Source organism: Staurois parvus, unplaced genomic scaffold (genome assembly GCF_062004578.1).
Source record: "Staurois parvus isolate SC_StPar_1 unplaced genomic scaffold, SC_StPar_1.0 ptg000244l, whole genome shotgun sequence".
Classification (NCBI taxonomy): domain Eukaryota; kingdom Metazoa; phylum Chordata; class Amphibia; order Anura; family Ranidae; genus Staurois; species Staurois parvus.
In genome coordinates this window covers 8549190-8571147 of record NW_028318040.1, presented here as the reverse complement: position 1 = coordinate 8571147, position 21958 = coordinate 8549190, and the positions used below count along the sequence as shown (strand labels likewise).

The following is a 21958-nucleotide window of genomic DNA, read 5'->3' as shown; positions in this document are numbered from 1 at the left end:
TTTTTTCTGAAAAGGTGAACCAACCCTTTCAACCATCTCATGGGACCAGAGAGTACTAATGTGGAACAGAGCAAATTAGGCTGCATTCCAAGGTGGCAGACAAGGATAACATATAGGTCTTTGGTGTGTAATTCATCTTATAATTTAGTATAACCTTCTATATCTACCTCCACTGCCATTAAAATACACAACTACAGTTTCTGTTCTGTAGGGACAATATTTCATTTGATATTCTCATCTAACATGCATACACTCTCTATTGTAGTCTGTACCTTTTAGGGCTGGCTCACATCACAGAAACACAGTTCAGATGCGTTTCAGATATGTTTCTGCATGCATGTTTACATGCGGTTTTGATGCTTTCCGGTGTCCCTCGTGCTTTATGACAAAGGAAATCACATTGTTTTCAATGGGATTCAGCACAGTGAGACTTGACTTGCACTAGACTCCAGTGCGATTTCAGCCCCATAGACTATGCTATCTCGCAGAAGTCGCATCAGCATAGATAGGTAGCTATACAACGTCTTATACGACTTTGATGTATAAGTCTTTTTTTTTCTAACTCTCACCTCCCTGGTCCTTGCTGCCTAAAACTCTCCTCTCAAGCACATTCCACGCACAATGAGTGTAGCAGAAATGCACATTCCCGCTCATTTTTAAAATGTGCTTTCATGTGTAAACATGCAGCGCACTTAGGACAGTCCATTCACTCGAAAGGCAGAACAACATGTAAATGATAGATATCTCCAGCTTTGGAAGACAACCCCACAGAACTCCATGGGAAGCTACTGTGAAGGTGCATGAAGCACAGAGGAGGAAATTCCTATTAGAATACAGTATAAACATTGTGGGAGTGTGCAGCTGCAGGGCGGAGGTAAGCATACATGTGGGGAGGGGGATATGTCCGGGAAAATGGGTAAAAAAGAAAAGGTAGCCTTGTTTGAAATTGTAGTTATCCTTTAACATGTTATTAAACCCAGGACACTGCATTCACTATATCTGGTCTCCCACAGTACACAGAACATGGGAATGCAATTTTTATAAATAAATACAAACTGCTATATACCTTTTCTCATCAGCAGTTAGAGCAGTCTTGTGACTTCGATCAGTGTCCAGCAGAGCACTAGTTAAATCTTGAAGGAGGAGATTTCATTCTCCCCTCACTGTCCTATGAGACTGCAGGACCCCTGACCATCTGTCTGGACAGTGCTGATTAGCCCTGTGTTTATCACATGCACTCTCCTAAGAAGAAAAAAACTCTCTAGCAATCCACACCAAACTGAGCATGTGCAGCTTGCCCCTGAGCCTCTGTTCTATCAGGAGATGATATGGGGAATGTGGAAGAAGGGGAGGATCAGAGAAGATAGCATTAAACATCCTTTTTACACATTGCAGAGGATTAACTCCTTAGGTTCTACAGTGAGTATAACAAGCATATTTTGCTGCATATACAGTCTGATTTTATTGTTGTGGGTTTAGTAACCCTTTAAATGATTTTGGTGTAGGCATCAATTGTTAGGTAGTAGATCGTCCTATTTGATTGCTCTTACTTCATACAGAGCAAGTGCAATTTTCCACATGCAGCCAGTGGGTGAAGAATTATAGATAACAACAAAGGCTTTCTGGAGGCTGAGAGGCAAGAGATCAGATTAAATTAAAAGATAAATGACTGAGAGGAGATAAACAAACCTCCCTGCCCTTTCTGCTACCAGGGATGGGATTGTCTGAAATATTTTTGAGGCTGTAAACATGAATGCAGGCAGCACTGGAAAATTGAGTGTAGTGGCTTGCACCTTTATTTAATGTTTGTGTTCTAAAATTAAGATTTTCTCAGCTGAAACAAGATTTTATGAAAGTGTATGTCCTGCCAAAGCATTTTTCTGAGTTTTGGATGAAGTGGGTAAGGTTAGAAACAATTCAACATATAATGAAAGAAGTCTGACAGTTTTTCAACAATTATACAGCAGCTAACTGAAAAAGAAAACCCGGCTGATGCGCTATCTTAGCCATGCATCCCGCCTACTAGGGCAGGGGTCTCCAAACTGTTTAGTATGAGGGCCACATTGTATTTTTTTTTAATATTTGTGGGCTGAAAAAAAATCAGTTTTATAAATGAATGAATAAAATTTAAGGGAATTAATAATGTTCTACTTTTTTGTAATCCGCATGTTATGGTTCAGAACAACAGAAAACAAACAAAGAAATTCCAAGCAAACTTGAGCTGGCCCATCAGAACCTTACATGATTGTTCCCATTGTCCCCACTTACATTAAGGTTTCCATCAGAGTCCTACGCTTACATCAGAGTCCACCGTTAACACTTACAACATGGCTGGGAGCCACCCTCCTGTGAGTTCTGGGCAAACCATTTACAGTCAGGTCCATAAATATTGGGACATCGACACAATTCTAACATTTTTGGCGCTATACACCACCACAATGGATTTGAAATGAAGCAAACAATATGAGCTTTAACTGCAGACTGTCAGCTTTAATTTGAGGGTATTTACATCCAAATCAGGTGAACGGTGTAGGAATTACAACAGTTTGCATATGTGCCTCCCACTTGTTAAGGGACCAAAAGTAATGGGACAGAATAATAATCATAAATCAAACTTTCATTTTTTAATACTTGGTTGAAAATCCTTTGCAGTCAATTACAGCCTGAAGTCTGGAACGCTTAGACATCACCAGACGCTGGGTTTCATCCCTGGTGATGCTCTGCCAGGCCTCTACTGCAACTGTCTTCAGTTCCTGCTTGTTCTTGGGGCATTTTCCCTTCAGTTTTGTCTTCAGCAAGTGAAATGCATGCTCAGTCAGATTCAGGTCAGGTAATTGACTTGGCCATTGCATAACATTCCACTTCTTTCCCTTAAAAAACTCATTGGTTGCTTTTGCAGTATGCTTTGGGTCATTGTCCATCTGCACTGTGAAGCGGCTTCCAATGAGTTCTGAAGTATTTGGCTGAATATGAGCAGATAATATTACCCGAAACACTTCAGAATTCATCCTGCTGCTTTTGTCAGCAGTCACATCATCAATAAATACAAGAGAACCAGTTCCATTGGCAGCCATACATGCCCACGCCATGACACTACCACCACCATGCTTCACTGATGAGGTGGTATGCTTAGGATCATGAGCAGTTCCTTTCCTTCTCCATACTCTTCTCTTCCCATCACTCTGGTACAAGTTGATCTTGGTCTCATCTGTCCATAGGATGTTGTTCCAGAACTGTGAAGGCTTTTTTAGATGTCGTTTGGCAAACTCTAATCTGGCCTTCCTGTTTTTGAGGCTCACCAATGGTTTCCATCTTGTGGTGAACCCTCTGTATTCACTCTGGTGAAGTCTTCTCTTGATTGTTGACTTTGACACACATACACCTACCTCCTGGAGAGTGTTCTTGATCTGGCCAACTGTTGTGAAGGGTGTTTTCTTCACCAGGGAAAGAATTCTTCGGTCATCCACCACAGTTGTTTTCCGTGGTCTTCCAGGTCTTTTGGTGTTGCTGAGCTCACCGGTGCGTTCCTTCTTTTTAAGAATGTTCCAAACAGTTGTTTTGGCCACGCCTAATGTTTTTGCTAAATCTCTGATGGGTTTGTTTTGTTTTTTCAGCCTAATGATGGCTTGCTTCACTGATAGTGACAGCTCTTTGGATCTCATCTTGAGAGTTGACAGCAACAGATTCCAAATGCAAATAGCACATTTGAAATGAACTCTGGACCTTTTATCTGCTCATTGAAATTGGAATAATGAGGGAATAACACACACCTGGCCATGGAACAGCTGAGAAGCCAATTGTCCCATTACTTTTGGTCCCTTAACAAGTGGGAGGCACGTATGCAAACTGCTGTACTGGATGTAAATACCCTCAAATTAAAGCTGACAGTCTGCAGTTAAAGCACATCTTGTTCGTTTCATTTCAAATCCATTGTGGTGGTGTATAGAGCCAAAAATGTTAGAATTATGTCAATGTCCCAATATTTATGGACCTGACTGTAATAGATTGCTAGGGCAACCTACCGGTTCAGGCAACCAACAGCTATACAATGACAGTGCAGTCGGAGAATCTGTGCTGGAGACTTGGGGAGGGGGGCATTATGGAAGCTGGGGAGACAGTGACCACAGGCTGACCTGACAACTTGTGTGTAACCTGTGTGAGAGGCGACTGACCCTTAATGGACCATATAAAATCATGCAGAGGGCCACATGTGGCCCCAGGGGCAGTAGATTGAAGACCCCCGCACTAGGGTCTAACAACTTTTATTTCCAAAAAAAAAAAAACTTCTCAAAAGCTTCCTTGGTCCCATTCCATAGAATGAATATATCATCCATGAACCTGGTCAACAATAATATGCTGGATGTGTATTGATGCATATCCTTGACTCGCTTCCTCCCACCAACCTAGAAACTGGTTGGCTAGTGCACATGCTGTGCCCATTGCTGTACCTATTAGCTGTCTATAGATGTTCCCATTGCACATAAAGTTATGCTCAAGTATAAATTTTACTTAGTATTCACAATACAAATGTATATACATATGGCCTCAGAATCATGTCGATATCTTTGCTTGCATGTTCCATGAGATTTTGATTACTAAACACAATGAGACAGCCTGGTGAATTTGGCTGTCTTTAATATTAATTAGTAAGATACATCTGAATAATAATGTTTTCAGAAATACCCCACAAAATCGGTCTCTGTGCTCCCCCTATTGATAAAAGCCACATTGGTTTGTGATTCTGTTGTAATATAATAATAATAATAAAGATAATTCAAATAATATTTTAATCTGGAAATAAAAGGTATGTTTTAGACCCTAATGGGTGAGCTGCATCTGTAAGATATTTTCTGTAGTAAAGTGACTAAGGTTTGAACAGCAACACAGACATAAATAAATATGTCAGATTTTAAATTTTGAGAAAGTATATGATTGAAGTGCCGCACCAAACGTTGATCATCCACATACAAATTTATTACAAAGTATGATAAAATACTTTATTACAGAGCCAATGTAGGTCTTGAAGAAAAAAAAAGATTGGTGTATACTGGACTGTGTAAGGTATATGCTGTCTTTGAAATTAGCTGATGTAGGAGCACAGCGACTGTCATCAGCTGATTTAGGCAGCTTATTAAATCATTTACGCTGTTAAAATGGTATTAAACCCCAAATCAAAAAACATATATATTGCAGCTATTCTTTGAATGTGGTGGCTGCAGTAATTTTTTTTAGGCTTTTTTCCTTTATTTTCACCTGTTGATCTGACCAGAAACACACTTTCTGTTTTAGGGTGGCTCCTCTATCTATGGAGGAGCAACAGAGTCATCCTTAGACATCAGCACTGTCTGAAGCGAGGAGTGTTAGATGGGCTAGTACTTTACATAAGTGAATAATAAATTACAGTCTAAAGCTGGTTGAACAAAAAAAAAACGGACCCGATTCCCCCATCAACACATTTGAGGTGGATGAAGGAATTGTAGGTATTGTATTCTGACAGTGGGGAGGCTTCCCCACCATCAAAACACACTAAGCACCGACTGAGCAGCATTTATCCAACAAGCTGGCTGTACAGCAGTCAGTTGTTACACTGACTTCTGTACAACCAGGGTCCCCGTACATGGATCAAAATTCAGCTGGCCCCTATTGAACCGGCTGAGTTTCGATCAATGTATGGGTGACTTTAGTCCAACTATCACTTTTTACGAGGTTTCAGAAACAGTTTTTTTTTCTTTTGGACTAAAATGTTTAACTAAATAAATGACAACTGGCCATTGTAAGCATTCTTGTCAGTGTTAAATGGTTTGTCTCAACTCACTAAAGCAGGCCATAGATGATACATTTTTGTTTCCTTCCACCATGGGTGGAAAGAAAGAAAATCACTTGATTCCCCCATGAACACTGTAAGTGTTGATGGGGAAATGTCCCTGAGCAGCTATTGTGTTCTGTCGGCAGAACACAATGATCACTGCTAGCAACTATTGCATAAAACAATCAGACAGGCTGGTTGTACTAAAGTCAATCAATGAATCTGCTTCAGTACAGCCAGCCTGTAGCGATAGATGAATCGAATCTTGGCTTGTTCCTGTTGAACTGGCCAAAATTGAATTCATCTATGGCTAGCTTAACTTCCACTTTTGCTGCACAACTTGGTCTGATAAAGGAAGTTGAAAAATAATAACAGGATCAACAAGTAAAAAAAAATGTGTAACAGGAGGGACTCCAAGACCACTGTATTGTGCTTGTGACAGACTGCATTATATACTGTATGTCATTTTTAAATTTGCTTTATTACCACTTTAAGTTATTAAAACTGTCCCTTAACACACCAATACTGTTATAAATGACTTTTTACAGATACAGTAATGCACACACGCACTTAGAAAAGACATACTTTTTTATTCTTTTAATTACAAATTTAAAAAATGGCAACAGACAATGTACAGTATGAACATCCCAACATCTGAGAGAAATAGAAGAAAGATCAGCTGGTATAATACGATCAATAACAGAATGTGTAAAGATTTTCTCATGTTCATTAGCAAACATATTACTGCTGCAAAAAAGCACTCTGATCTTTCTATTTAAACTAAAATCGCCCATTGTTTCTGCCATAGGTATACTCAGAAGAAGGAGGTGAAACACAGAATTATGGTTTCTTTAGTGCTATATAATAGTTTACTGGGTGTTTCATACCTGAAGGACTGGAATTTAGTTTACCAAGCACTGTAAACAACCATGAGACAGCTGTCCTGCTATTGCCTACACATATTCAAATGGTACCCCCTGTTCACCAAAAGGAGTTGCTTAAGGGTTAAATGTTTAATTAGAAAAAAACATGTTAAAAGCTCTCACTTATAAATTGTGTAAGTGTATTCTGCTACAAAAGGTACTGTGTGAAGATGACCCCACCATATAACTATACTAGGGGTGCAAAATGGTACACAGAACAGGTAAAGGTTAGAGCAAATGTTTTTATTAAAAAAAAATTGTGTTTATTGTGAATTATCAGAAGAGTTAATTTAATAAAGCCAACCAGTCATATGTCCCAAACAATTGGGATCTATTCCTTGTATCCCAGGATATTTTTCTGCTGATATTACTGTGTGTGCATGTTAATTCTATCAATATAGAATTATGAATGCTGCCATTGCTGAATGGTTTCATAAGGTCCAATCACACTGAACCCTATATCACTAACTAGTGAGTTACTGACCCAGAAGAACTATTTATATGAGATTTGAATTCAAAGACTTTATGAATGTTCTGGGTCATGATTTTACCAAGAAGTGGAGTATGGATTAAGATAACAACCCCAAAGCCTTCACCGTAAAGCGGAGTTCCACCCAAAAGGGGAAGGTCCACTTTAAGGACTGCTCCCCCACTCCCCATTAAGGATTGGCACCTTTGGGGAGCGGGGGGGAGAGGGTACCCAAATTTGACAGGTACCCGCTCCCACTTCCGGTCTGATCGCCTAGGCGACTGGAAACGGAAGGTGCCCTCCCTCCCTGTAGTCTTTTGCGACACATGACAGGTTCCAGAAGACTACAGGTCCATTCATGAAGCACAGCACTTCTCACACATGCGCAGTGGGTACCCGGCTGTGAAGCTGCAAGCTGTCACAGCCGGGTGCCCACACTGAAGATGCCGGCCTTCTGGAATACAGGACGGCCGGTGAAACAGGCTGCGGGGACACACCACGGGACCGAGGGACAGGTAACTGGCTGTTTTTAAAAGTCAGCAGCTACTGTTTTTGAAGCTGCTGACTTATTTTTTGACAGGGTGAGTCGAACTCCGCTTTAAAAAACAGTCAGCAGAAGCATTTTTTACATTTCTATCCATAATCTATCCGTATTCCTTCCATTAAATGTATGTGTTAGTAAATTTGTCTTTTGGATGTTGCTAATATATTTTACTTGGCACCTTAGCCAGATTTTTTATAGAGCGTGTCTGTCTTGTTAGACTTAAAGCATATGTCAGGGGACAACACAAAATATGCAATTCATCTCTGCAATATATGCACATTTTCCTGTTTTACCCCTTTAAGTGACCCACAAGTACAGAAAAATACAGTTTGATCTGCCAGAAATGCACTCAGCTTCTAACTTCCTCTTGCGGAATTACAAGATCATTATGTAGTGCAAGACTCTTGAGATGACACAAGAAGTGTGCAGTGTGCACAGGACAGCTCTGAATTTCTGACACAGCCAACACGTATTTGTTTGCACTTTATAAATGACATAAAAATGCTTCCAATGGCGTATTTAACAAACCAAAAGGGAGTAAATACTGGTAAGAGTTCAATAGGTTCATTGTTTGAATTTGCTTACACTTTTGAAGAAAATGTAAGAGACAAATGGTGTTTCATAGCTAATAAAAGTACTGTAATGTCAGATGGCTCATGCTACCTTGGTAGCTTTAGTTTTCAAAGTCTAACATGGCTGACTGGTTCACTTTAAACAAATAAAACAAATGTTTAATTTGATAATACAACAACTAGTCATTGCCATTTCTAGTTCTGGAATATCGGCATTCTAGGACACAAAAACAATGTTTCCTTTATTAACTGTGTACAAATATAACAGACATCTCATTGCAGTTTAGGGAAAACAAAAAGTGTCATCATTTAGTCTTCAGCATTCAATACATTCCACCTGGTTTGATGATGTCCTTTTCATATCTTGTAAAATACAAAGGAATAAAAATTAAATTATGTTATGTTACAATATGTCACTTGCTTCTTGCTATATATTCAATAAAAAAACATCAGGTATTTCATTAGGGGAGATTTAGCAGGTGTACTAAACAGCACTTAAAATGACTGTAAAGGTTTGGATTTTTTTTAAATAACAAACATGGCATACTCACCTGCTCTGTGCAATGGTTTTGCACAGAGCAGCCCTGATCCTCCTCTTTTTGTGTCTCCCATCGGCTGAGTGCCCCCACAGTGGGCTGCTTGCTCTGGGGGAACTCTGTGTGTCTATTAGACAGACAGAGCATGGCTCAGCTTGCCCCCTGCTCCCTCCTCACTGGCTATACTTGACAGCTGTGAGAGCCAATGGGCAAGGGGTGTGGCGAGGGGTCGAGAGATAGATTTGCGTGTCGTCGGCATAGAGGTGGTAGTTGAAGGTGTGAGAGTGTATCAGTTGGCCAAGGGAGGAGGTGTAGATGGAGAAGAGAGGGGGCCCGAGGACAGAGCCTTGAGGGACCCCAACAGAGAGGGGGAGTGAGGGGGAGGTGGTAGCATTATAGGTAACGCTGAAGGAGCGTTGTGATAGGTAGAATGAGACAGAGCCTCTGCCCGAATCACTAGCCTACTGAACGACATATCAGATTGGATGTCGCTCCACTTCCTTAAACTGAACCTCTCCAAAATCGAGCTCCTAGTTTTCCCCCCAGCCCGCACACCCCACTGACTTCTCCATCACGTCCAACAATGCCACCATCAGGCCCACCCCGCAAGCCAGAGTACTTGGTGTCATTCTAGACTCCAATCTATCCTTCCAGCCCCAAGTCCAATTGCTAACAAACTCATGCAGACTCCACCTCCGCAACATCTCCAAAATACGCCCATTCCTAACCCCAGAAACTACTAAGCAACTCATCCACTCCCTCATCATATTACGACTTGATTACTGCAACTCCCTCCTCACTGGCCTGCCTCACCTCAGGCTATCTCCGCTTCAGTCGATCCTGAATACGGTGTCCAGACTCATCCACCTTACCAACCGCTCCATTTCCGCGACCCCCCTCTGCCAATCCTTCCACTGGCTTCCAATTGCCCAACGGATCAAATTCAAAATGCTAACACTGATGTACAAAGCTGTCCATAACTCTGCCCCAAACTACATCACTGACCAAATATCAAAAAACACACTCTCTGCTCCTCACAAGACCTCCTTCTCTCTAGTTCCCTGGTCTCCTCATCCCATGCCCACCTCCAGGACTTCTCCAGGGCATCACCTATCCTCTGGAACTCCCTACCCCAATCCATCAGACTATCACCTACTCTCCTCTCCTTTAGGTGCACCCTGAAAACCCACCTCTTCAGGGAAGCCTACCCCGCCCTCTGCTAATTGCCGATCTCCTCCACTCTTCCTAGCACTCCATCCCCCACAGCTTTTCCTCCCGTACCACTATCCCCTCCCTCCTAGATTGTAAGCTCCAAGGAGCAGGGCCCTCGAACCCCTCGTGTATTGCATTGTATTGTTATTGTACTGTCTCATGTATTGTCCCCCATTGTAATGTACAGCGCTGAGCGAACTATTGGCGCTATATAAATACTGTATAATAATAATAATAATAATAATATATGAACAAACCAGCCCACTAATCTCCTAACTATAAAAATGTGTGATTGCAAACTGACCAAGTCCTTAAAACGTCATATTGCTTCCAAGGGGAGTTGACAATTTTCTTGTATTGAAGTCTTATTTTACCATAGCCATAACTTGTAAGTCTCAGTTTTGTGTCAGAGCTGTGTTACACATGAGTCTGTGGTCACCTATTCCATGCCATCATGGGGGGACACCATAGCAAAACAGCCTCTTTATTTAATTATTCTTTTGTCATCTGTATCTGTCTTCACTTTTATTAAATGTTATGCTTATAGACATTTGTGTGATCTCTCTTTGCACATATTGAATACCACGCCAAACAAGTGACAGAAGAGGCGTACACAGCCTCGATTTGGAGCACACCCACACGAGTAACCCCTCAGCAGTTTGCTAACTGAGAGTGCACCTAGAAGAGAGGAGGAGAAGACAGTGCCAGTAAGAGACTCCAGAAGAGGAGGTAAAAGACTGCTCTGTGCAATATCATTGCACAGAGCAGGTAATTATAACAATTTTTTATTTTAACTTAGACTTTAATATCACTTTAATGGTTTCCAGGATATGTATTTATTTACAGTATGTATATTTGCTGGCAAGTTAAATATCTACAGTATTAGGGACTACTGATTGGCTTTATGTTCGAGTTTAACTTAAGTTCTACTCAAACACTGGGTATTCGTGTGTCGCTGAATGCCTGCCACACCCCACAATGCACTGCACCCTGACAGTGCATTGTGGGGCACGACGACAGATCAGGTGCAATGCTTATACCAATGACAGCGCATGCAACATCATCACAGTATTTAAGAACTGTCATTGCAACACAGCTGTCAGATGGCCAGGAGCCAGTATTGAGATCGGAGCGATTTTTTTTGGTGGCTGGCATCATGATTGATGTCGGATCTACTTCAGAGGACATTTTTGTTACTTTTGTTTTTATTAAAGGACTTATATAAGACTGTCTCCTGTCATTTTTACACCACACTTTTTATTTTTTGAATGTGAAGCGGTACCATGTATCGCATACTCATTCATATGGGTGGGGGGCAGGATCTGGGGGCTTCCAGATTGTGATAAGCCCCCGCCCACTGACCCCCACAACCACTGGCTAGGGTTGTGGGGAAGAGGCCTTTGTCGCCATCAACCTGTGGACAAGGTGCTTTGGGAAGGCATGTGGCCTGGTATGGTTCAGGAGTAGGGAGTGCTTGTTCCTCTCCCCCTTTCCTGACCTACTGGGCTGCATACTCAGATAAGGGTCTGGTATGGATTTTGGGGGGCGGGGCTATTTCACTACTAAAATACCGCATGACTTAATAATATAACTCATGCGGTATTTTAGTAGCTGAATGGTATCTTACCGCATACTCAGATAACGCTCAGTAAATTGTCCCTGTTCGAAGTTTGCAGTCAAATTTCGGTAGCTTTGACTGTTCAACCGCAAACCAAACAGGGGGGTGTTTGGCCCATCACTATTAGGGACCCCAAAAGTAAGAGATTCCTACCAGAGATCCCAGTACTTATCTAGAACCAGTACAGTACAGAACATGCAGTGCTTTAGGGAATAATATAGGAAGTGTGTGTGTGGGGGGGTATCATTGTATCCTAGATTGTAAGCTCCAAGGAGCAGGGCCCTCGAACCCCTCGTGTATCGCATTGTATTATTATTGTACTGTCTCATGTATTGTCCCTCATTGTAATGTAGAGCGTTGAGCGAACTGTTGGTGCTTTATAAATACTGTATAATAATATGTAGGGAAACTGCTGAACTGTGGATGAGGATACTAATATTTCCAGGCCAGGGGCGGACTGACCATTTGGAAACTCGGGCACTGCCCAAGGGCCCCGGGGTCAGTAGGGGGCCCCATGAGATGCCCCTGGTACCTTTTTCATAGGCTTTTTTGAGTTTGGGCAAGGACACAGGGGCCCCATGATCCCCTATTGCCCGGGGGCCCCATGAGTTGTCAGTCCGCCCCTGTTCCAGGCACAATACAATATGCTACAGAGCATAGAATGCAGGGGCACAATGACATGAGCACACATTTGTCAGTCTTCTACTCTTTTACTGTTCAATGAATATGCACTATTCTGCAGGCTTTATATTATTGAGATGCAACAGGAGAAGTGACAACGCAAGGACATTTTGAAGTACCCAACCCCTAAGGTACACGAGAACACTATCAGAAAAGTATTAGGAGAAAAAGGGTGATTTAAAGTGGGTCCTCAATATGACGTTTCCTCCCCTCCACTCCTCTTCCCTTTCGCTGTGCAAATTAGGCTTTTTTTTTAAATTAATCAATTTTTTTTTTTTTTTAAATGAGAAACCTCCAGCCTGCCCCCATGCATGTCACTCGCCTAGACAAATGACATGCACTTTGCCTACTGTTCCTATGCACTTCACATATCCCAGGAGACACAGTCTTTCATTTGTCAAAGAAGAAGGGGGCGGGCCTAGGATCATTGGGAGAGCTGCCGGCTTAACCCAGAAGAGCCAGCAGCTTCTCGATGATGTCACAGAGCAGGAGTGAGCGGGAGGCAGAAGAAAAGTTAATCTCAGCAGGACGGCGTGGGACGTGCGGGCGAGTACCTTAACTGTGCAGGACCCGCAACCAGGTAAGCAAGGGTTAAAAGAAATTGGGGGAGGAGGTTGAAGATCATAAAACTTCTAGGTGGGCTGTCCACAATTTTTTCTGCTTGGAGATGTTTACCTTTCTTTCTTCCCCATCAAAAATACATGATAAGGACAGTGATAAAGATTGCTTTTAGACACTTACCAGAATTAGGAGTTTCCGTTTTTACAGAAAGCAGTTTAACATTCTCCTTAGTTTCAGCAGACCTTTAACAGCAAAAAAAAACAAACAACAAAAACCCCCCAGAAATGTCAATTATATTTCAACTCAACATTTCAAAGATAAATAAAAACAACTGTTCATAATATGTTTCCTTTTCTTTGCAATATATTTTGTTTTTTGTTTCTCAAATAAGCTGAATTCCCATGTTGGAGCTTACAAAACGCTTCGTAAACAGGCTTTCAGCATTTTTTTTATGCCTGTAAAAGCACCTTTATGTTAGCCAATCTATCCATGCACACATTGGTATTTACAAGTGTATTTGCAGAGGAGTGTTTCCAGGTATAGAACAAAAAAAAAAACACTAAAGGCCCGTTCTGAGAGGTGCTTTTGAGCATAAAAAACACATTTATGCATGTAAAAGCACTAAACGTGGACATATGCAGGAAAATATATTCCAATGGGCAGAATAAGTTAATATTCTGGTCAGTAGAATGCATTTATGGTCAAATGCCATATGTACATAAATGCGTGTAAATATGCACATGAACTCGCATAAACGCGCATATAGATTGTAACTTTATAGGCATTTTTTTCTGCCATATATTTTCATAAGACCATGTGCATAAGGCCTAGTTTCCTATAATAGTACAGAAATAACAAATAATAATAATAATAGAGATTAATGACAATCTCAGAACTATTTATACAAAGCAGGATGCAAGAATACTGAAAATGGCACCTTACAGCGGGTCATTACATGTATATTCTCCATGCGCAGCATGTCCTACATAACTAGAAAATCACAGATAGATAATCTTTTCTCAAAAGGCAATTAAGTTAAAAGAGAATTTTAAGACATTTTTTCAATCTCAGATTTTTCATTACAACATTTTTGTATTTATAGCATCTTAAAGGAAACCTATATTAAAGAATTACTGTATGTAAGCTGCTATTGGTGTCCCTGCCTACTAAAATTCTTAGCTGCCTCGATTCCACATAGTGCTTTCAGTACTCTCTGCACACAAGTATGCAAATCAAGTGTTCTAACCTTGCTCCAATTTCTCTTAGTGCATGCTTGTTCTGGGTCAATGACTCAAAGTATCAAAATCAGGTACCGCCAGTTAAGTAGCATTGGCAGGAGGTTAGTCACAACAGTCTACATGTTTCTCTTTGCATAGGTATTCTTTAAGGTTGCATTTTGTGATCTAGTATTCTAACCAATGAACGCCCATGCTGTGTTTAGGAGTGGATATCTTAACTACTCAGTGGGTGCTGTGGCATTTAAATGGGAAGGAAATTTTGTAAGAAGACGCATCTGACAGGACATAACAATATTCTGCCGGGTCTTGGGGCATTGGATCTGATCTGGCTCACTGTATATCTGTGCCCAGATTATGCAAAATGTGTAAAGTAGTTATGCATTCTAAACACATAATACAAGTTTTTCGAAGCTGGGTTCTCACTATTCCATGTATGTTGTTACACTTCTTTTTTCTTGCACCATTATGTGTGTTTTCTTGCAATTGTCGCTTCTTTGCTTGGTTCTGTCAACCACTGAAATGTTATGTAATGCTGAGGTTGCTATGGTAGATTCACATTAAACTGCAAAGGTATGAACGGGGCTTAAAACAAGACTACATTTAATTCTGTAGCTGCAGGCATTATGGAGAAATTCATCTTCAAAGTGTACAACAGAGGCACTGACATCTTAGCTTTTTCCCATAACTTCCTTAGCCCAGGTTCACATGTATGCAGCGGTGTGTGCCATGGCTAAGCATGCACTGCATTTTCTGCAGGGAAAAGGTCCCTGAATCTTTTTTAAAACACTGCCCCACAGAAATTTCATGCTGCTTTTTAAGCCCAGTGAGCATGAGCCCCTAATTATTATTTGTGATCATTGAGGTTCTTTGAGAATGAATTGCTTCACAAAAGAAGCAGCTAGATAGATCAAGGATGACTTGTTTCAAAGCTCTTTTATGGCTTGATAAGAATAGGTAAATATCATCCATGTAAAATGCCCATAGTCTGCACTATAAAAGGGAAACTGTCAAAATAGGTGTTATCTGTCATAGTTAAGCATCTCACTAAGCTTTTTAGGTTGATATTTCCTAATTTCGAAAATGGTGCAGGCAGGGACATCACAGTGTATCATGAAGTGCAGATCTGCTCTTCTCTAGAACTACCCCCAGTTCCAGACATGACTACTGGCAGCTTCCAACTGGATACCTTGGTTGTAATACATAAAAGTCATTGGACTGTTTCCTATGTAAATTACATAGAATTGAGTGCTATGTGATAAAATACATTTATGTAACACATTTATGTTCCAAATGAATGAAAGCTTGACTCCCAGTTATACAAGATTTTAATTGAAATGTCTTCCTTGACTTTCTGAGGTTGCAATCATGCAATATGTCTACATCCTGCTGTTTAATGTCTGATAATCTACTGTGATTCAAGATACTGTAAATATATACTTCACAGTGGATGCAAGCAGGGTAAAATATCCAAAGTTAATTAAGTCAAAAGCTCATGGGAATGATTTCATTCACTTAGTAACAGATTACAGGAGTAAATTGGTGTTATATCAAAGAGAGGACTTAATCTTAGTGTTTTGGCTGATTGAACGTGGCTAACCATAATGCAGATTAAGATGTAAATAAATAGTTAACAAATGTCTACATAATTGTTAACATTACAATGACAAATAGGGCATTTTAAAGTATATATATATATATATATATATATATATATATATATATATATAAAAACACATTATATATATATATATTTATTTATTTATTATGTGGGAACTCGCATCAAGTGGTAGAGCTTCTTTAAAGCACACAGCAACTCGCTTTCTTTATAACGGCCGTTTTAGCCCACTTTTATTTAAAGGAAAAGTTCCACATCACAGGTTTCCCACGCAGGGGTATCCACCATCAAAATAAACAAAATTCAGCCTCCTGGCTTCCTCTTCATATATATATATATATATACATACAGTGGGGCAAAAAAGTATTTAGTCAGCCACCAATTGTGCAAGTTCTCCCACTTAAAAAGATGAGAGAGGCCTGTAATTGGCATCATAGGTAGACCTCAACTATGAGAGCCAAAATGAGAAAAAAAATCCAGACAATCACATTGGCTGATTTGGAAAGAATTTATTTGCAAATTATGGTGAAAAATAAGTATTTGGTCAATATCAAAAGTTCATCTCAATACTTTGTTATATATCCTTTGTTGGTCATGACAGAGGTCAAACGTTTCCTGTAAGTCTTCACAAGGTTGGCACACACTGTTGCTGGTATGTTGGCCCATTCCTCCATGCAGATCTCCTCTAGAGCAGTGATGTTTTGGGGCTGTCGCTGGGCAACACGGACTTTCAACTCCCTCCAAAGGTTTTCTATGGGGTTGAGATCTGGAGACTGGCTAGGCCACTCCAGGACCTTGAAATTCTTCTTACGAAGCCACTCCTTTGTTGCCCGGGCGGTATGTTTGGGATCATTGTCATGTTGGAAGACCCAGCCACATTTCATCTTCAATGCCCTTGCTGATGGAAAGAGGTTTGCACTCAAAATCCCACGATACATGGCCTCATTCATTCTGTCCTGTACAGTTGTCCTAGTCCCTTTGCGGAGAAACAGCCCCAAAGCATGATGTTGCCACCCCCATGCTTCACAATAGGTATGGTGTTCTTTGGATGCAACTCAGCATTCTCTCTCCTCCAAACACGACGAGTTGTGTTTCTACCAAAAAGTTCTATTTTGGTTTCATCTGACCATATGACATTCTCCCAATCCTCCTCCAAATGCTCTCTAGCAAACTTCAGACAGGCCCGGACATGTACTGGCTTAAGCAGGGGGACACGTCTGGCACTGCAGGATCTGAGTCCCTGGCGGCGTAGTGTGTCTGATGGTAGCCTTTGTTACGTTGGTCCCAGCTCTCTGCAGGTCATTCACTAGGTCCCCCCGTGTGGTCCTGGGATTTTTGCTCACCGTTCTTGTGATCATTTTGAATCCACGGGGTGAGATCTTGCGTGGAGCCCCAGATCGAGGGAGATTATCAGTGAACTTGTATGTCTTCCATTTTCTAATTATTGCTCCCACAGTTGATTTGTTCACACCAAGCTGCTTGCCTATTGCAGATTCAGTCTTCCCAGCCTGGTGCAGGTCTACAATTTTGTTTATGGTGTCCTTCAACAGCACTTTGGTCTTCACCATAGTGGAGTTTGGAGTGTGACTGTTTGAGGTTGTGGACAGGTGTCTTTTATACTGATAACAAGTTCAAACAGGTGCCATTGATACAGGTAATGAGTGCAGGACAGAGGAGCCTCTTAAAGAAGAAGGTACAGGTCTGTGAGAGCCAGAAATCTTGCCTGTTTGTAGGTGACCAAATACTTATTTTCCACCGTAATTTGCAAATAAATTCTTTCCAAATCAGCCAATGTGATTGTCTGGATTTTTTTTCTCATCTTGTCTCTCATAGTTGAGGTCTACCTATGATGCCAATTACAGGCCTCTCTCATCTTTTTAAGTGGGAGAACTTGCACAATTGGTGGCTGACTAAATACTTTTTTGCCCCCATATATATATATATATATATATATATATTATGCAGTGATAGAGACAACACTGGTTACATCAATAGTTAACATGAACCATAGTTAAGTGGCATACAGTTGCAAGAAAAAGTATGTGAACCCCTTGGGATTACGTGGAGTTTTGCATTAATTGAGCATAAAATGTGCTCTGAACGTCATCTAAGTCACAACAATAGAAGAACACAGTCTGCTGAACATAATACTATACAAGCATTAGATGTTGCCATAGTTTAATTGCACATAACATGTAAACGTTCACAGTGCAGGGAGGAAATAGTATGTGAACCTTTGGACTTAATAACTGGTTGACCCTCCTTTGGCAGCAATAACCTCAACCAAACATTTCCTGTAGTTGCAGATCAGAGCAGCACAACGATCTGGAGTAATTTTGGACCACTCCTCTTCACAAAACTGTTTCAGTGTAGCAATATTCTTGGGATGTCTGGTGTGAATCGCTCTCTTAAGGTCATGCCACAGCATTTCAATTGGGTTGAGGTCAGGACTCTGGGCCACTCCAGAAGGCGTATTCTGTGCTGTTGCAGCCATTGTTTTGTTGAATTACTTGTATGCTTTGGGTCGTTGTCCTGTTGCATCACCCATCCTCTGCGGAGCTTCAGTTGGCGGACAGATGGTCGTACGTTTTCCTGCAAAATGTCTTGAAAAACTCTGGAATTCATTTTCCCATCAATGACAACAATCCATCCAGACCCTGAGGCAGCAAAGGAGCCCCAAACCATGATGCTCCCTCCGCCATGTTTTACAGTGGGGATGAGGTTTTGATGTTGGTGTGCTGTGCCTTTTTTTCTCCACACATAGTGTTGTGTGTTCTTCCCAAACAACTCAATCTTGGTTTCATCTGTCCACAGTATATTTTGCCAGTAGTGCTGTGGAACATCCAGGTGCTCTTTTGCAAACTTCAAACGTGCTGCAATATTCTTTTTGGACAGCAATGGCTTCCTCCGTGGTGTCCTCCCATGTACTCCATTCTTGTTTAATGTTTTCCTTATTGTAGATGTGTCAACAAAAATGTTAGCATGTGCCAGAGATTTCTGTAGGTCTTTAGCTGACACTCTGGGATTCTTCTTTACCTCATGCAGCATTCTGCGCTGTGCTCTTGCAGTCATTTTTACAGGACGACCACGCCTAGGGAGAGTAGCAACAGTGCTAAACTTTCTCCATTTGTAGACAGTCTGTCTTACCGTGGACACATGAGCATCAAGGCTTTTGGAGATACTTTTGTAACCCTTTCCAGCATCATGCAAGTCAACAATTCTTGATTGTAGGTCTTCTGAGAGCTCTTTTCTGCGAGGCATGGTTCACATCAGACAGTGCTTCTTGAAACCAGTAAACCCAAAACAGGTGTGTGTTTTTTAAGGGCAGGACAGCTGTCAGCAACGCATCCAATATCATCACACTGATTGGAGTCAAGGTTGGCTCACTCCTGGCTCCAATTAGCTCTGGGAGAAGTCATTAAGCTAGGGCCTCACATACTTTTTCCTCCCTGCACTGTGAATGTTTACATGTTATGTGCAATTAAACCATGGCAACATCTAATGTTTGTGTAGTATTATGTTCAGCAGACTGTGTTCTTCTATTGTTGTGACTTAGATGACGTTCAGAGCACATTTTATGCCCAATTCATGCAAAACTCCACGTAATCCCAAGGGGTTCACATTCTTTTTCTTGCAACTGTATGTCATCTGCCAAACTGGTAACATGGTTATCCTATGGCTCTGTTATCATGATGATTGTCTACCAAGAAATGACTTAGAGGTTAAAAAAGAACTGTTTAACTGGTTATCTTTTAAGGGGGGGATTTAAGGAAAAGGAGGACACAACACAGATTGGGAAAGCAAACAGACTCAAAATAGGTTGTGCCATTTTTTGTTCTTATAATTTGAGGAAAAAAGGGTCTTTGTGCACACATTTGTCATGTATTTAATGCTATAACAAATGGTATTTTATTAGAGCAAGCTGATGGGGTGTTTGTTTTGTTAAGAGAGAGGCTCTCAGCCCAAAGGGATTTATTCAAGCGACCTGACTTCCACCTCAATCTGCTCACCTGTTTCTTGTTATATTGTGGTTATTTTACATTAAATAGAGCTAGGCACAAATGGAAATCTGTTCTAATCTACCTTGTAATCATAGTGCAGCCTTACCTCTAAGGGTTTACTTTATTACCTAATATTTATTGTATATACTCCCTGTCAATGCAGAAGTTGCAGGCTGAGTGTTAGGCCATTCTGTCTCCCGCCTGAGCTCAGAATCTCAAAAGCTGTTCTATACCCTGCTCTAGCAGCGTGAACAATGAGTGAGTGTCATTAATCGGCTATGAGTTCCAGCAGAAGATAGATCAGTCTCCATTGGGCTCTGTCCCTGAGCTGCCTTTCTGCTATGACAGAACATACAAGTGAGTAGCAGCATATACCTATCATTAAGTCTGAATACCAGTCTTTCTCCACTTCCCATGCGTGATGACGTCATCCAGGTAACCTTACCCTTGGTGGGGGTGTCATTGCACATAGGATGTTGAGAAAGACTGGTATTTATATACACAAACCACATTTGTTTAATAAGAGATTTGTGCTGACATGCAAGCCTATGTATCTTGGTGCTGGTGAAAACCTTTTTAAAGCAGAACTATAGGCAACGTTTTCATTTTGGATAAAGCAAGGGAGTGTTTTAACCCCTGTCAGACTTTTTCTTAACAACTGTGTCCCATTGGGGAGATTTCCCTTCACTTCCTGTCCCAAACCCAAAACAGGAAGTAAGAGGAAATCACTGCAAATTAAGGGAATTTCTTGGGGACCCCCAGGTCACCAGAACTTGTGTCCCCATTGGAAGATTTCCCCTTTATTACTTTTCCAGGGACAACCCAGAATTTTGGATTTTCTTTTACTTTCACTTTCAAAGATAATGGTAGAGGGTGCATCTCCTTAACAGGGGCAAAGACCCCCTGACATTGCATGTCATTGCTGAGCCTGTGATCTTTTTCCATTCTGGATTCCCCCAGAGGTTCTCCCCCTAGCGAACAACTTGCATTCATATTTTAGGCCCCCAGGTGCAATACTTTACATTTTTCAACATTAAATCTCATTTGCCATGTAGCAGCCCACCCATTTATTTTATGGAGGTCTTGTAAAGTTTCTATATCCTGTGGTGAAGGCATTGCCCTGCTTAGCTTAGTATCATCAGCAAACACTGAGATTGAGCTATTTATGCCAAACTCTATATCATTTATGAGTACATTAAACAGATTAGGTCCCAGGACAGAGCTTTGGGCTACACCATTTACCACTCCAGACCAGCCTGAGTGTTTACTATTTATCACCACCCTTTGTACGCACCCCTGTAATCAGTTTTCTATCCACAAGCCAACAGACCTCAATTTTGTAAATTAAGAGTATCGAATGGTTTTGCAAACTCTAGATATATCACATCCACAGGCCTTCCCTTGTCACAGATCCCACAACTGGTGAAGGTGAAAGCACAAGTGTGGAAGACAGGTCATAAGCAGACACTGGGTGGAATTATAAAGATGAACGACACAAAATTGTGAGCAGCGATTTTTCTTTAATTTTTTTTTATATTAATTTGTGTTTACTTTTAAATTGCAGTTAGGTGACATTTATTAGTTTATAACAACAATATGTTGTTGTATGCACAGTAATATACTGTACATGTTATGTGATAAGCGCTACACCATTTCTTAGTTAGACTGGTGACAGTAGCTCAACCAAGGCAAAGTTACATGTTTGTTTACAAGTTTAAATGACAGGTCCACTGTAAGAATTGAAATACAAATTCTTACAAATGCCCTTTCCTTACCTTTTAACCACCTCAATACCGAATACCTTCACCCCATTCCTTCCCAGGCCAAATTTAAGTTTTCAGCGCTGTCATACTTTGAATGCCAATTACTCAGCCATGCACCACTGTGCCTAAATGACATTTTTATAATTTTATTCGAGACAGAGCTTTCTTTTGGTGGTATTTAATCAGGACTGGGTTTTTTATTTTTTGTATTTAAATGAAAAAATAAGAAACATTTAAAAAAAAAAAATTTCTTCATTTCTGTTATACAATTATGCAAATAAATAATCTTTCTTCATAAATTTAAGCCAAAATGTATTCTGCTACATTTCTTTGGTACAAATAACCCAAATCATTGTATATTATTTAAAACTATGATATTTTCTACTTTCTGTTATAATAAAATATGCAATAAACTCAAA

General features: G+C 40.7%; 1 protein-coding gene across 1 annotated transcript in view; it reads right to left on the bottom strand.

Moving 5' to 3' along the window:
- Positions 1-6376: 6376 nt before the first annotated feature.
- Positions 6377-21958, bottom strand: part of EMCN (endomucin) — a 172255-nt gene continuing 156673 nt past the window's right edge. The window contains exons 12-13 of the mRNA XM_089680549.1: positions 13103-13164; positions 6377-8677 (exon numbers count right to left, since the gene is read on the bottom strand). Of these exons, the coding sequence (XP_089536675.1) occupies positions 8631-8677; positions 13103-13164 (109 nt within the window). The 3' untranslated portion in view covers positions 6377-8630. The remainder of the gene's footprint in view (positions 8678-13102; positions 13165-21958) is intronic.